The sequence below is a fragment of the Chlorocebus sabaeus genome, chromosome 14, assembly GCF_047675955.1.
Source record: "Chlorocebus sabaeus isolate Y175 chromosome 14, mChlSab1.0.hap1, whole genome shotgun sequence".
Classification (NCBI taxonomy): domain Eukaryota; kingdom Metazoa; phylum Chordata; class Mammalia; order Primates; family Cercopithecidae; genus Chlorocebus; species Chlorocebus sabaeus.
The window spans coordinates 55,790,800-55,806,277 of NC_132917.1; the positions used below are offsets into that span (position 1 = coordinate 55,790,800).

The following is a 15,478-nucleotide window of genomic DNA, read 5'->3' on the forward strand; positions in this document are numbered from 1 at the left end:
TTGAATTAGCATTGCTGTTTGCTTTCAAATTCTCTGTAAAGCATTATCTAGAAGACCTATCTAGAGAAAATCTCTTTTTAAAAGTAATGCTTTCCTCTCTATTTTGTTAAAATTAGGGTATATATATATATATATATATATTTTAAATATACTTCATATTCTGCAGTTAAGATATTAAGAACAAAGACTCAATGTTCATGCCATTCAGTGGTAAATAAACTTGGTGGGTGGGTTGAGATTTAAAGAAAACAAAATAATTGAGACTATTGTACATATATATAAGATGTCAGTTTGGGGAGCTAAAAGCTTATGCATAATTACAGAAGTGAAAAAGAACTACTGAAGCACATTGTGCAGCACGAAACAAAGAAGAAAGAGTTGTGGGCTGTGCTCAACTGGTGACCTTGGCTAAGTCACTTATGCCTTCAGTATCTTGTTTTTTTCTTCTGCAAGATGTGGATAGCACGGCTTGCCATGTGTATCTTAGGACGTTTTTGTATATCAAATAAAAGAACACTGTGGAAGAATAGGATGCTAAATAAGTTACCTCTTGAGAGTGCTCTTTTGACACTTTGAAGAAGTGTTCCAGCCTGTGTCCTTCTCATATAAATATTTTCAACTATAAAATGCTCAACTGAGAACTTGCAAAGGAGGATTAACATCTTAGAAGTGTAATAAAATTTCGTTAATTCATGATTCTACACTTTGTGACAACTTCAACATGGCATGTGTAATTTAATACAACCATTATGCATATACAATGTAATGCTATATAGTGACACTGCCTTGTGGTAAACCCAAACAAAACCAACCTTTATGCTGGGCTCTTTTGGTACTTTAATAACTAAAATTATGGGAAGTAGTGTGCTCAAGTGGCCTCAGGATAACCTGAGTTTGAATCTTTGTTCTGGCAATTACTAGCTTGGTCTTAACCTCTTGAGCTTCCATTTCCTCTTCTGTAAGTAGAATTATTGGGAAAGTTATATGACATAATGTAGGCAAAGTTCCTGGCACAAAGCAGGTAAACATAAATGGGAGCTAATAAGCTGCAAGATATATTTAATTTAACTTGAATATTGAAATAAATAGTAAGAAGATATTCACATGGCTTTCCCCTTACTTTGTTCAGGTGTCCATTCAAATGTCACCTCCTCAGGGTGGCAACCCTTCCCACCAATATAAAATAGGTTCTTCTGCCCTATCTATTTCCTTACCTTGCTTTAGACTTCTCTGTAGTCCTTAACAGTACTCAACATTGTGTTATGTGTTTATTTGCTTCTTGTGTGTTCCTTCACTATAGTGCATGGCAAATAAGAACTGTCTTCTCCCCTCAACTGTCTTCTTCCCTTGAGATAGAGGGTTTTTTGTCTGTTCATTGTTAGATCTGGAATAGGGCCTGGCATAGTAGGTGCTCAATAAATACTATTTGAATGAATCGAAACTTCACACTAATTAAGAGCAATTTTAGCATAGTGCTTCCTAGTCCTCAGTACTGTCATCAGGTGCTAGTATTGATAGCTAATTTGTATGAGTGGTATTATACTTTCTAATAGCTCCACGAGGACTATGAATTTGTAAAATTTGTCTACTACTGTCCCAGTGTCTAGAACAATGCTTGTTACACATTAAGCCCTCAATAACTATTTGGTGAATAAAGGATGCATGTCTTCTTAACTAATAAACATTCATTGAACCATTGTTATTTGCTAGCATTGTGTTTGGTACCGCAAGTTTATAACGATAATCACTATACTTATGTTCTGCCCTGTCTGGTATGAAAGACAGGCATAGAACAAATTATTCCATGGAATGAGAAGATCAACAATAGAAAGGAGTGTAAGGGACCCAGGGAGCACCATGCTACTTGAAATGTGGCCTGCTGACTGCTGCTGGTTCATGGGCTATTTGGACCAGTCTGCAATGATTAAATACAGAAACTGAGAGTACATGTTTATAAATAGCAATTTGACATTAATGCAACATTATTTTTATTGTACTTTACAGAAGTATTGGCCTGCCACAGATTGGAAATTTACAAAAAAGTATCCTTCATCCTAATTTGAGAAGTACTGGCACAGGGGAGGGAGCAACTAATTATATTTAGGTAGATCATAGCGGGCTTCCCAGAGGAAGTGATCCTAAGCTAGGATTTGGTAGTGAAATAAGAGTTTGCCATGAGGGAATGTTCTTGGTGCTGTAAAGAGCTTGTGTAGAGGCACCAAAGTGTAAGTAACACTGTGTGATGTGTGTGGGGAACTGGTGGAATAAAGCTGGGGTATAATATTATTTTGTGGTGGGGGAGAGGTGTTTATGCAACAGAACTGGACAATGATCAGATTGAGCAAGACCTTTCATGCTCTGTCGAGGAATGTAGACTTGATTCTCTCAGTGAGGGAAGCAGGAGGGAAGACACATGATTAGATCTGAGTTTAGGAATATTTCCTCCTACCACATTAAAAGGGCTGTGACCATATGTTCCATTATCTTTGATTCACCCCACACTAAGTTGGATTAGTTCTTTTTTTCTATACTTTTTATGCCCTCAAATGTTTATTTTCCTGTCTAATACAATGGCAAAATTTTGGTATCTCTGGAGTTTTCTATGCACTCTTCTTTTAAATCACAGCTTCATTTACAGCCAACCCTGGGCCTTCCTCAGAGGCTGGGCACTAACCCCAGCATCTAGGCACAGCCCTGTGACAGGCAGAACTGGGCGGGGGCCCACATGGAACTCACTGTTGACATGTGAACATCAACAGATCAACAGCTCACATTCTCAGGCAAAAACTGACGCTGGTTGTCTGTCCCTACATCCTCACTCTCTGTTCCTAAGAGGAAATAAGGCTTCTTCACTGGTCTGTGATAAGAGGGGGTATGTAAATAAATGGACAGTCGGTTAGAGTTTCATGCCCAGTGCTGGGCCTCATGATTGAGCCCAGAGTACTGTATTTTACTTCACTATCTGCCAGTTGGCTTCCTCATACTTTGTTCTTCCATTCACTCAAAACACATGATAGAGCCTCCATCACATGGTGGGCATGCTTCAGGGACTGGGGAGACCACAGTGACACAAGCTGACCTGGTCTTGCTGTCAGGGAGCTCATGCTCTTAGGCCCTCCAACACAGGCACATGGTGAAGTTGGCTTTGTACTCCTGGTATCCTACAAAGGCTTGCAGCATAAAGAGCCTTTAATACCCATCTGTTGACTTAGAACAGGGACAGGGACTGTTCTAAGCATTCCCTACATGAGCTCTGGAGGTAGGGACCAGTACTATGTCCACAGTACAAGTGAACATAGTGAGACACAGGATTTAAGTAGCTTACTCAAGGTCTCAAAGTGAACTGGGGTTGGTGCTTGGAATGCAACTCCACCATTTGCTTTATGTGCTGTGCTATGCTATGCTCTGCAGCAGTGGATGGCGAACGAAGCCCACAGTACCAGTGTGCTAGCACAATGGCCCCCAAAACAGCAAATTTAAATTTTTTTGTGGTTGTTTTTATGGTCCCATTCATACCCCAAATTTCTGCTCTTGCTTCGTCTAACATTTAGCCAACACTTTGTTATCCAGAATAGGCTCAACCTTTAAGGTTGTTTCTTGTTATTGTGGAAAATGGATTGGTAGTCTGTGAAAGAATAAGGAGTTATTGGCTACCACTCTCCAAAGAAATATGAATGCTTTGATTGGAATGCTTGAGGTTGAAACAGTTAAGGTACTCAAGACAGGACCGTGCTCACTGCACTGTGGTACTTACCTACGCATTGCTCCCCTCGCTTCTGATATCCAGGAGGGCACTGACATGCAAAGGATCCCCGTAAATTGATGCACACTTGGTCTGCTCTACAGTTGTGCGTCCCTGCAGTGCACTCATCTATGTCTGTCAGAGACACGCAACACAGAAAGAATTGTCAGTTGTGAAGATGTTGATATTGCCTCCATTTTGCCACTTCTTAAGCTAAATTTTTACTTTATTCTTAAAAGCTTATAATGTTCTTACATTGGAAATGTTTAAAATTATAAATTATTTCAAGTGTTCAGAAAATAATTTTGCAAATACCAGTGAGTACTGCTCAGATTTAACAAATGCTAACATTTTGCCATGTTGGTCTTGGCTCACTCTGTTTTGTTAAGAAACATTTCAGATACAGCTAAAGCCTCACACCATCCTCATTCCTTGACCCGTCACCTACCACTGTCTCAGTAGGAAGGAATCCTTCCTTGAGATGTTTTTGTACTTTCATTAGACAGGGATGCATCCATTAGAACATATGATATTGTTTTGTATGTTAAAACATTTAAATAGATTGTATGATACTTGCTTTTTCCATCCAATATATTGTATTTGAGATAATTTTCATTGACAAATTTCTAAAAATCTAAGCAATAACAGTGTAATCAACCTTTAATATTATACTTTCCCTGTAGCTGTTTGTTTTTACAAACAGCAGGGTAACATGTACGTATAAATTTTTATTTGCAAATTTCAGAATGCAAAGGATTCAATTTGATCGTGTTTCTCTAGCCTGTGTAGTTTAAAAATCCATATTTTCTCAAAGCAGTGCACTTCTGGGAATAATTTGCTAAATGTGCCTTAAGGAGTATGCAGGTTACAGTTCTAGAAAAGTAAAAAATGCTCAGTGATAGCATAATAAACCAGTTACAAAAAATTTCTTTGGGATCAAAAGGTGATATAAAATTGTGTGTGTACATTCATATTTACAGTCATTTATAAGTAAAATCTAATTTTGCCTTATCTGTATCACCTTTATATTCATTCAACTCTCCTATATCATGAAGTTAAGTAGCACACAAGAAAGGATCATATAATTTCATCATTCTTCAACAACCACTCTAAGCTTCATTAAAAAATGTCATAAAACTTGTGATTCCTAGATGACAATTTTTGCATAAAAACCAAAATACTACCCTGGGTCTACCACAGTGATGACCTAAGATCCCTGAGGCAGATTTCAGGGGTCTTAGATAATCACTGTGGCAGACCCAGGGTAGTATTTTGGAAGAAAAAGTAGGGACAAAGAATCAATAATAAAAAATTGACCCAATTTCTGTCTTCCCTCTAAGAATCTCAGAGAGTAGCCCCTGAGGTTGGTTTGCCTTTCACTTTTCTGTATTTTCAAGGAGGATTGCCGCATTTACACTATGCAGTATCATAATACATGAAGTTGAGATTGTAAAAGGGTTGTCCTCAGAAATCGGCTTCACTTAGCTGGGTGTGGAAATGATAAGAGAGATTCTTTCCATAAGAAAGAGGGAGGGGAGATGAAAAATACTTGAGTGATGTATGGCTATTTATTGGATAATAATCTATAAAGCATCCACTTACGTAATTCTTTGAACTTGGTTTTAAAGTTTTGGCTAAGGTTTTTGTTACTTTGTTTTGTTTTGAAATTTATTATAATTACTACTAGTATTATTTTCAAGTCAGTGATTACAAACTGTCCTTTTTAGGTACTATGCGATGGTGCAACAATCTTGCTTTGAAATTATCTGCTGTTCTTTGTGTCTTTTATTTTCTCAGACGCACTTGATGAAAACCTTTCTACTGGGGTTTCTTCAGAGCTTTATGACTCGTTAATGCAGAAATGACAGCAGAATTTCTATTGTTTTATGTCAAGAACATTTGCCAGCATTTGCAGTGATAACAGTCCTGAGAGATATGGCAATGTTAGATTCAGATGTGGCAAGTTTCCTCTGGCAGAAGATCAAGGCCCTGGGCTGGCTGCTGCATTTTCTAAGGGAGGCCTCAGCAGTGACTGAGGTTTTTCTTTTTGACATCTCTCTGCAAACTGCCTCCACCCCACTGCATTCCTACAACTGATGCCCTATGACTTCCTTCCTACTTTCTTGTCGCTCATTTCTTAGTGTCTCATAAATAGGCTAACATTTCCATTGGAATTAATATATCATTAAATAGATTTTAAACACAAAAACCTGTGCTACTCCTTCTTAAGAATGAGGTCTGTTTAGCTTCTGAGTGGGTTATTTAATAAAAATATTAGGTGAGTTAAATTAATTTAATAAAAACAACAACAACAAAAACAAATAAAATACCACTGTGCTCAATGCCACTACTTTCCTTCCCTTTCTCCACCAAAACCCAAACAAAGCTGCAACAAGACTTGCCTCAACTAGGACTGACTGGTGATTACACATTTTACTTACCGGGACTCATAAAATCGTCAAAAAAGTGACCTCTGTGACCAGGAAGCAGCTACTAACTACATTTCCATTTATGGCTTCTCTAACTGTGGTTCAGAATATTTATCCTCTCTCTTGCTGTTGGCGGTTTATCTAATGCTAAAGGCTATAAACAGACTCAATTTCTTTGACCTATTTTCAATGATATTAATGTCAATTTATTAGTTTATTTAAATAACACAATTGTATTTTGAAAATTGTACTTTGAGATCCTGGAATTAATTACTTACACATCTATACAAAGTCATATAAAATTATTATACATTGTTAAATTCTACTATGTTTGGCTTTTCTATTTCTGTGCATTTCCATTTGTCGTAAATACCAGAAAGCTCACTATGATACAAAAATTACTAAAATGGACAATGATGTCAGAAACTCAAAGCAGAATACCCATTCCTGTGAAGATGCTCTGGAAGAGCTGGCTGTCCCAGGAGCGTTGATGACAGTCCACTGCCCTCTACTTGCTCCTAACTTCCCATAGTGCAAACACAGCCTTTTGTAGGTATCTCCATGGTGTGTAAGAAAAATCAGTTTCCTACATTTGTATGGGAGAATGTCTGCATTAGCAAAAGCAATGCTTTATTTATAAGGGAAACTAGTCAGGTCAGGCATGATTTTCCTGATAATCTAAGACAAATTACTATGGGGAGAAATTTTTTGTTGTTTTTGTATGATTATAAATTATCCTTGACAATTAAGCTCACTTGGTTTTTCAGGCAGTCAGTCAATAAATTTCCTGGGACCTGGACCCAAGCTCTTTGGGTGGGGGTGGGGGATCTGTCTTATTTGCCCCCTTGTATTCCCAATGCCTAGGATCATGCATGAAACATGGTGGATTTTCAATAAATATTTGTTCAATAAATGGATAAATGAGTTATTACCGTTGGCTGAGAATTGGTACCTAAAGTTTCAGGAAAAGTAGGATCAGTGTTTTACCTAATGGAGCTAAAAATGTATAAAGCAGAGTAACAGGTAATATCTGAGAAACACAGCAAAATCAGTAAGATGTTAGTAAAAGAAAAATAATGTTGAGCAATTGAGTCCAGGAGTGCAGAGGCTATGAGGTATAAAGCAGATTTGCCAGAAGAGGTGGGTTCTCCACTGCATTTTGAAAAAGACGAGATACATGGGTTGCCAGGAAAAGGAAGCTGTTTCTAGGCAGAAAGCGGCTCACATTAGAAAATGCTGATAAGACAAAACTGGTTTCCATGAGAAGAATGGCAGACAGATGGAGCCAGCACAGCTGCAGGGGCTCTGTGTGAGGAGCCTGGTACAGTGCCTGGTTGAAGAGGATCATGAAATGCCAGCTCTGTCATGAGCAAAATTCAAGGTCTTAAAGGCAAGATTAGAGAGTCTGGATTGAACAACATAAGGAGTCTCTCTGAACTATGTAGACAGAGCCTAAAGTTAACATTACCAAAGAACAAAATAATAGAATGTGCTTCCTAAAATATCACAACACATTTCATCATTCTAATACATTAAGAATAGCTAATGGCAATATTTGGTGATGCCCTCATTTTTCAAAAATGTGCCCACGCACTCCCTCCTAGTGATTTATACTATTGTAGGTCCCTCTCTTGCTGACTTTGGCACCATTAGTTGCTTTAAATAACGCAGGCTAATCTTTGCTCAGCTCTCACTTCTAGCCTCTTTGTCACACTGACCCCCAAGTCTAGGGAACTGCACATTTGATTTTCTCTCAAAGTTAATGGAGGCAACTATGTCCACATCTCTGTAGTGTCCATTAAGTCCCTGCTTAGGCCCTCATTCTCTGTTTTTGGCTCCTTCCCTTCAGTCTGACTCATATTTCCCAAACCCCTGACTCATGCTGCTTTCTCTCTCTTATGCAACATTTTAATCTCTGCAATGTTCTTTCCATAATTTGATAACTTACCACGACATGGAGTCCCTTCAGCATGTTTTCATGGGCAAAAATTATCTGCACCTTGAATGGTGTTGAGGACCATTTAGACTTTTATAATTTGTGCTGCTTCTGGTTTAAGAAATAATTTAGAACTACTTTTGAATAAGCCACTGTAGACAGAGATGAGAATGCACTAGTAATAGGACAAAGAAGACTGAAATTATTTTGAATCTGTCACTCCCTATGTGATCTAGGGTCATGGCATCCATTTTTTTCTCTTTATTTCTCCATCTCTAAAATAGACAGTCTATCCTTAATAATAACACACAGATTTTTAAAAGTATTCAGATTCTTCACAACATACTTTTTTTTTGTTTCCAGACTGTAAATTCCTGTAGTAAAATAACCGTATCTTTACTAGTTCTGTGTGGGACATGGTGCATGCTTTGCAAATATTATTTAATGGTGCTATCCTGTGAACTCTTGTGGTTAAAGAAAAGATAGTGGTTATATTCAAGTCGGTGATACTTCTTGATCTGTGTGGATTTAAAATCTTATTATACCTAGCTTCTTCAGTTAAACTGATTTAATCTCATAAATGGAGTAAAGTAGAAAAAAGGTCACGGTCAAGGATTCATGTTTGTCAGAAGGAGGAGCTCCTTTACCATTGACCTCCTTCCTCCCAACATTCTTAATGATTTAGATACCCACCTGCTCAAAATGATTGCTCCCAATCCTTTCTAGGGACAGGGTGATAAACTAGTTCCTACCAAAGTACTCTTTTTACTTACTCTGTGAAACTTTTTAAATAAAAGGGACTCATTGAGTGAAGGTCTTAGAGGTATTTGGAGTATTTTGTTTTTCAGTATAATCCTGGAAGGTAAGAACTACTTCAGCAAGAGCTGAGGGGACTGCAGTTTACTACTGTTTTACTCATCCAGTAATTGCTATTGATAATGATAACCTGAGTAATTAATATAATAAATTATGTAGATTGAAATCTGATTTAGAAGAAAGTGTATAATATTTTATACAGCTTCATATATAAACTTGGTAACATTCTAAAATTAATTGGTATAAAAATAGGTAAATTCTTAGCAATATAAAAAGATCTATTATTTGATTGGGAAGGCAGAATTACAAAGCTTTTGATTTAACCCTAATAACAGCCTTGTGGAAGAGGTGGTTACTTCATCCACAATTTACAGATGAGGAAGAAGGATGTCACTGAAATGTAGACTCTGTTGAGGGAACTTGCCCAGGGTCACACAGAGCAGAGATTCAAGCCCAAGATTTCCATTTTGTTTCTGCAATTTAGGTCCTGAGGAAGACTTGTTTCCTAAGAGTTCTGGAGACTAGTTTTAAGTGAAATTATAGGTGTTTTTAATTTTTCTTAAGTGAAATTATAGGTGTTTTTAATTTTTCTTAGCCTTAAAGGTAGGGTTGTTAATGTCACAGCACCTTGATTCCTCCCTTGTGTCTTTCTTCTACTTAGAATAATATTCCTAGCTCTCCAAGTTTTCTGTTTCCCTCCCCAGTTTTTAGTCAATTATCAACAATTTTTTGTCAAAGACTTTCTAGTTCCCTTGCTGTTTCTTTCATAGTACTGGAATCAGATTTATCTGGGCCAAATGCCCAGTTCTAGTTAGCTTTTCACCCTTCTGAAATTATCAGCTAGAATTCACTCAAGCTAAGCAGTTCTAGTGAAGAAAATAAATACTAATATTAAGTAACAAGAGAGAACTGTCTTAATCGATGGCCAGCAGTAGATTTATAGTTCTAGATTCTTATCAGTTCTGGCAAAACAGATTGTTAATAATTTGGTGTGCTTTAAATGATAAACAAAAATATCACCAAAATCAACAAATCATCAGCCTCCCTGATAGTTCATTTCTTTGTTTTAGAGTGTGGCGAATCAAGTGTCCTAGAAGCCCTTGGCATTGCATTATGTTCTATCAGAGCTTTACAATATGCTGTTCTCACAGGAAAAAAATCATGCTACTTCGAATTGCTTTTCTAGCAATGATGATGGATTTGCATTGCAAATGTACCCCCCCCCCCCCCCCCCCCCGTAGCTTCCTCTGTGGACAATAGTGTTTATTTGCCAGATGATTGGATGAGGTTAGGCATATAGTTCATGAACATGGGGAAGAAAACCAACTAATACATGTGAACGACCAATCTGTGACTCATCTGTACTACACTCAAACCAGATGAACCAATGGGTCATAGGCTGAAACAGAAGAAGAGCAAAGAAATAAAGGCTTTACTTCTCATTCTTCAGCTGTTTTTGCCCACTGGCAACGTGAACCTTATGCTTTCAGAATCTCAAGGAAACTACATTGTCTACTGATAAATGATTGTTAATTGTTAGGAGTATTTTCTGGCATTTTTGTGAATATGTCATACCCAGTTAAACTCTCTTTTTTTCCTTCTTAAACTTTTTTCTTTCTTTTTTTTTTTTTTTTGAGATGGAGCCTCGCACTGTCGCCTGGGCTGGCATTTAGTGGCGCGATCTCGGCTCACTGAAACCTCCACCTCCCAGGTTCCAGCAATTCTCCTGCCTTAGCCTCCTGAGTAGCTGGGATTACAGGCACCCACCACCATGCTTGGCTAATTTTTTGTATTTTTACTAGAGACGGGGTTTCACTCTGTTGGCCAGGCTGGTTTCGAACACCTGACCTTGTGATCCACCCGTTTTGGCCTCCCAAAGTTCTGGGATTACAGGCCTTCTTAAACTTAATTATTAATTTAGAAAATGTTTGGGAAAAGATAACCCTGATATTTGGGATATTAACAACCAATCATCAATATGCTAGCTTGTGGAGGCAAACCTATATTTTGAAACAAACAGCACCATCAGTCTTTGCTCCAGAGTGGCTCAGTACTAGGAATTAAAGACCCTTTGTGTGAAGGTTTAAGCCCATTCCATACAGGCTGGAGGCCTGTTTCAAAGTGGATGGCCTTGGGAGGAATTAAGATCCCATCCTATTATGGGATGCCTCTGCACTGACATTTCAATTGTGTTTTCCTGGTTCCTGGCCACTTCGTCTCTCCTCTCCTCTATCTCCCACTTCCCCGGCTCCAGATCAAACACTGGTGAGTGATGAACTGAATGGAGACTGACTACATTCAACTGAGTCTACCAAGCCCTGCCTGAGCACTGTGATTTGATTCTTGGCCTCCCTCCCTGAGGCCTTGCAGCCAGATTAGTCAAGTCTCTGGAGCCCAAAGCACACACATTCCTGGCTTATTCCTTCAGGCAAATCATCACTTGAGGTCGCATAAGCCCCTGGCTATGGCAGTGCCAATTATAACAAGCATGGCTTGCTGACCTCCTAATTGTATGAAACCAATTACATTATGCTTGTTGTTCATTCAACAATAAGCAGCTTTTGTGCCCACTAAATTCAGGCATACTACTAAATTTGGTGAGTGTAACTTGGCAATACTTCTCCAACTCATTAACTGCCTAAAGCTTTTTCAATAAAGAATATCTTTGTGCCTCTTGCCTTCAGAGAATGTTACTTTCTTGTGTGTATTTTCCTGCCCATTTCATTATATCTTACTTATGATCTTTCTGCGCAGTGTTTCTCCATATGCCTCAGGGCCCTTATTTGCACTAAATTCTTTTTTCTGTTCTCTTTTTGATTCAAAATTCCAGCACAATGAAAAGCAATGAAAAGAATAAAGATGTGGATAAATCTAAATAAATACTGACTGCCTAAAGCAATAATAGTAAAGTATTTTGGGATTTACAAAATATTTAGAATTAAAATACATGAGAATAATAGCATATATAGTTTCGCAGGAAGAGGAATAGAGTTTAAATATTTTAAGGTCCTTGAATCACGCAGGAAGAGTTAAAAGTACTAATTTATCTTATATTTTGATAAGTCATGGATGCATGTTCAAATGATCCCTAGGAAAAACAATAAAGGAATGGTAAAAAACAAAACAAAACAAAACAAAAAAAAAACAAAACAAAACTACAAAGCTAACAGAGGGGAAAATGGAATAATACAAAATACTCCATCAATTTAGAAAGAAGGCAAGAAAGAAAAGAAAAGGAAACTAAAATGTGCAGGACAAATGTAAAGCAAATAGAATGGTAGGTAGTTTTAAACCAAAACATATCACTGGTTATAGTAAATGTAAATGGACTAAATGTCCTCACTAAAAACCAAAAATTGTCAAATTGATTAAAAAACAAAACCCAAATATACTGTTTCAAGAGACATAATTTAAATACAAGGACACAGAGATTAAAAGGAAAAAGATGGAAAATATTTATGCAAACACTAACCAAAAGAAAGTTGGCTTTGCAATATTAGTATTAGAAGAGGTTGACTTTAAGGAAAAAAAAAGATTATTAGAGAATAAAAAAATACTACTTAATGATAAAAGTTTCCGTTTACTAGGAATATGTAGAAATTCTAAATTTAAATGCACTTAATAATATAGCCTCAGTAGAGACAAATAAAAACATGAATGAAACTAAAAGGAAAAATTGACAAGCACAGTTACAGTAAGATTTTAACACACTTCTAGTAATTGAAAGAATATTCAGAAATGAATAGAAAATGTGATTAAAACCTTTGAACTAACTGACACGTATAGAGCACAGTACAGAATACATAGCATTTTTAAGTATTGAGGGAACATTAAAAGAAAATGGCTATATGCTGGCATTAAAGTAAATCTAAATAAATTTCAGAGATTTGCAATATACAGATTATGTTCTCCAATTACAATGCAAATAAGATAGAAACAACAACAACAACAAAACCAGAAAAAGCCCTTCTTTTGGAAAATTAGACATATTTCACAACAACCCATGGTTTAAAGATAGCAAAATTGAAATTTGAGAAATCTCAAACTGAATGAAAATGAAAATACTACAGATCAAAATTTGTGGAAAAAAATGCCAGCCCATAAGAAGGCCCATAGCCCTACCCTACCTCCTCACATCATCCTTATCTTTTTCTTTGTACTCAATTTACGAGAGAAGAAAATACAGATGAGATCTATATCTGAGATAGTCTTCAGTGTTATGAAAGGGAGCCTAGGGAAGGAGGAAAAGATGTTTTTATCTTAACTTTTATTTTAGGTTCGGGGGTACATGTGCAAGTTTGTTATATACGTAAATTTGTGTCACGGGGGTTTGTTGTACAGATTATTTTGTCACTCAGGTACTAAGCCTAGTATTCAATAGTTATTTTTTCTGCTCTTCTCCCTGGGAAGAGGAAAAGATCTTGACCATGTATTTCCAAAAAGCAGAAATAGAATAAATGGCTAGAAATGCATGAAAGGCAGAGTTTTGCTCAGTGTAAGAGAAAATGTGGTTATTATTTGTTTTGATGTATGTTTTGATAGGAGATAATGAACTTCCTATCACTGGAAATACACAAATGATTCATTGTGGATCCCAGCAGGAGGTGGGGGATTTGGCTAGTCATCTCTGTTTAAAAACAGTGTTAACATGCTACATGCAAATATGACAGAGTTTTAATAAGTTTAGAATCTGAATGGTGGGTGTTCCATGTAAATTGTACTGTACGGTTAACTTTTCTCTAAGCTTAATAATGTTGATGATTGAAAATTGAAAAACAGATGCTGCATCCACTCTAATATAGAAAATTGTGAGGATTCAACAACGTTGAATATCTATACTTTCTCTCATTTGACACATGGTGCACATACATACAGCTTTGTATAGCTGTGAAGTTAACTTTTACACCTTTACAATCTATCTCCCAACATCTGAAAAACTTGCCTCATGATAAAGTGTAGCAAGAAAAGATTTCATTGTAAGTGGTTATTTATTCCTTCCCTCTTCCTTGAGCAGGAAAACAGTTACAAAATTTTAGACTCATTATTCCTTGTCCTGTATTAAGGATTTTTTAGGAAGGAAGACTCAGTCTTCATCATGTTAAGGCATAAGATTATTCGGCGATCAAAATGTTAAACTTGTGCCCAAATCCATCAGATAACATTAAACCAAGTGAGATTTGACTTATTGGTTTTGTTCCAAATTGATACCACAGTTACCGTTTCCTCCAAGTTATCCATACATTATCATGCATTCTTGGACCTAATTTGTTGATAAATTATGTTGACATAGGCTGTGGGATTTTCCTCCCTCTATGTGAGAACACTTTCAGTGTTGTGAAGCAACAGCATTCAAATAACTCCTGAATATTAGCTCAAGGAGTGCCTAAAGGCCATAAGGGACAAAAGAAAATCTGTTCAAAAAAACTTCTGACCCTGTCAGTGTTGCAATTCTAAAGGCTTCTCAAAGCTAGCATATAAAGTAGACTTTGGACTTTAAAATGAGTCTGGGGCATTTTACTTTACATTTCCATTGGGGACAGAAATAAGTTTCTCAGAAAACACATTCTCTGAGATCTGTTTCAGTTTTATGAATCTGAAATTAAAGCCTACTTTGATAAATTCCAAAATGCTGTTTTTAAAAGTATTTGTTTTCTAGCTCTAATCTCTTCTCCCCTCTCTAACTTGGATCCTGGGAAACCTGAGTAATATGCTGTTGCTTTCTTGGGGCCATGGTCATGGATCTCCATTTCTTTTTCCCTCCTTTTTCATTTTCAGTGGTGACTTTTCTCTCCCTCTAATCTGTAGGATCAAAGGAGAGTCTGAAAATGGACTCATCTTTCTGGATAGGATTAAATGGCTCTATTAGCAGAGTGGGATGAATAGAAAGTTCTCTTCAATGTTTAAATACACTACTGTGTACCTATAAAGTTACATACTTGTCAAGAATTTAGAGTAGCTTAATGTCTGTTTGGCAGTGCAAATTCTGAAAAACAATCTGGTGGAGAAACATGCCCTATACATGGTTTGTGTGTCTGCAGAGCACAAAGGCAGGTGGACCCAAGCCAGTTACGCAGTGGGTGTGTTAAAGGTTGATGCCAAACCAAGTCAATCTTAGAGAGAATTTCTTGGCATGAATAAACAGATGAAAAAAACCGAACTCTACGTTCTTAGATCTGTTATATATACTTAAAATGGTTACTGTATGGAGCACATCCATGAAGTCTATCATATTCCAAGTTTTCATTTTGAAAGAAAATGGAAAAATTGAGCAATTCAGATTGTTAATTTTAAAATTAGCCTAGGATTATTTTTCCCCTAGAAATATAATAATTTGTTTAAAGAAACTTTTAAGTGAAAACCTTTGACTTCTGGCACATATGCGGTTATTGTGGATGACTGTGAGGCTGCCAGATAGGTGTAAGGAGGTACCCTGTCAGTGACCTTCAATTACGAATCTCTTTTCATGAGTTTCAGAATTAGAGGAATCGTATTATTCTCTAACAGCTAGTATTTTTAAGTTCTAAGTTATTTTATTTGAGATTGTATCTTTCTGTA

The 15,478-nt window shown here is 36.9% G+C and overlaps 1 protein-coding gene across 1 annotated transcript in view; it reads right to left on the minus strand.

Moving 5' to 3' along the window:
* EFEMP1 (EGF containing fibulin extracellular matrix protein 1) overlaps nucleotides 1-15,478 on the minus strand; it is a 57,508-nt gene that overhangs the window by 11,233 nt on the left and 30,797 nt on the right. Inside the window, exon 5 of the mRNA XM_007970559.3 lies at nucleotides 3,755-3,877. Coding sequence (XP_007968750.1) covers nucleotides 3,755-3,877 — 123 coding nt within the window. The remainder of the gene's footprint in view (nucleotides 1-3,754; nucleotides 3,878-15,478) is intronic.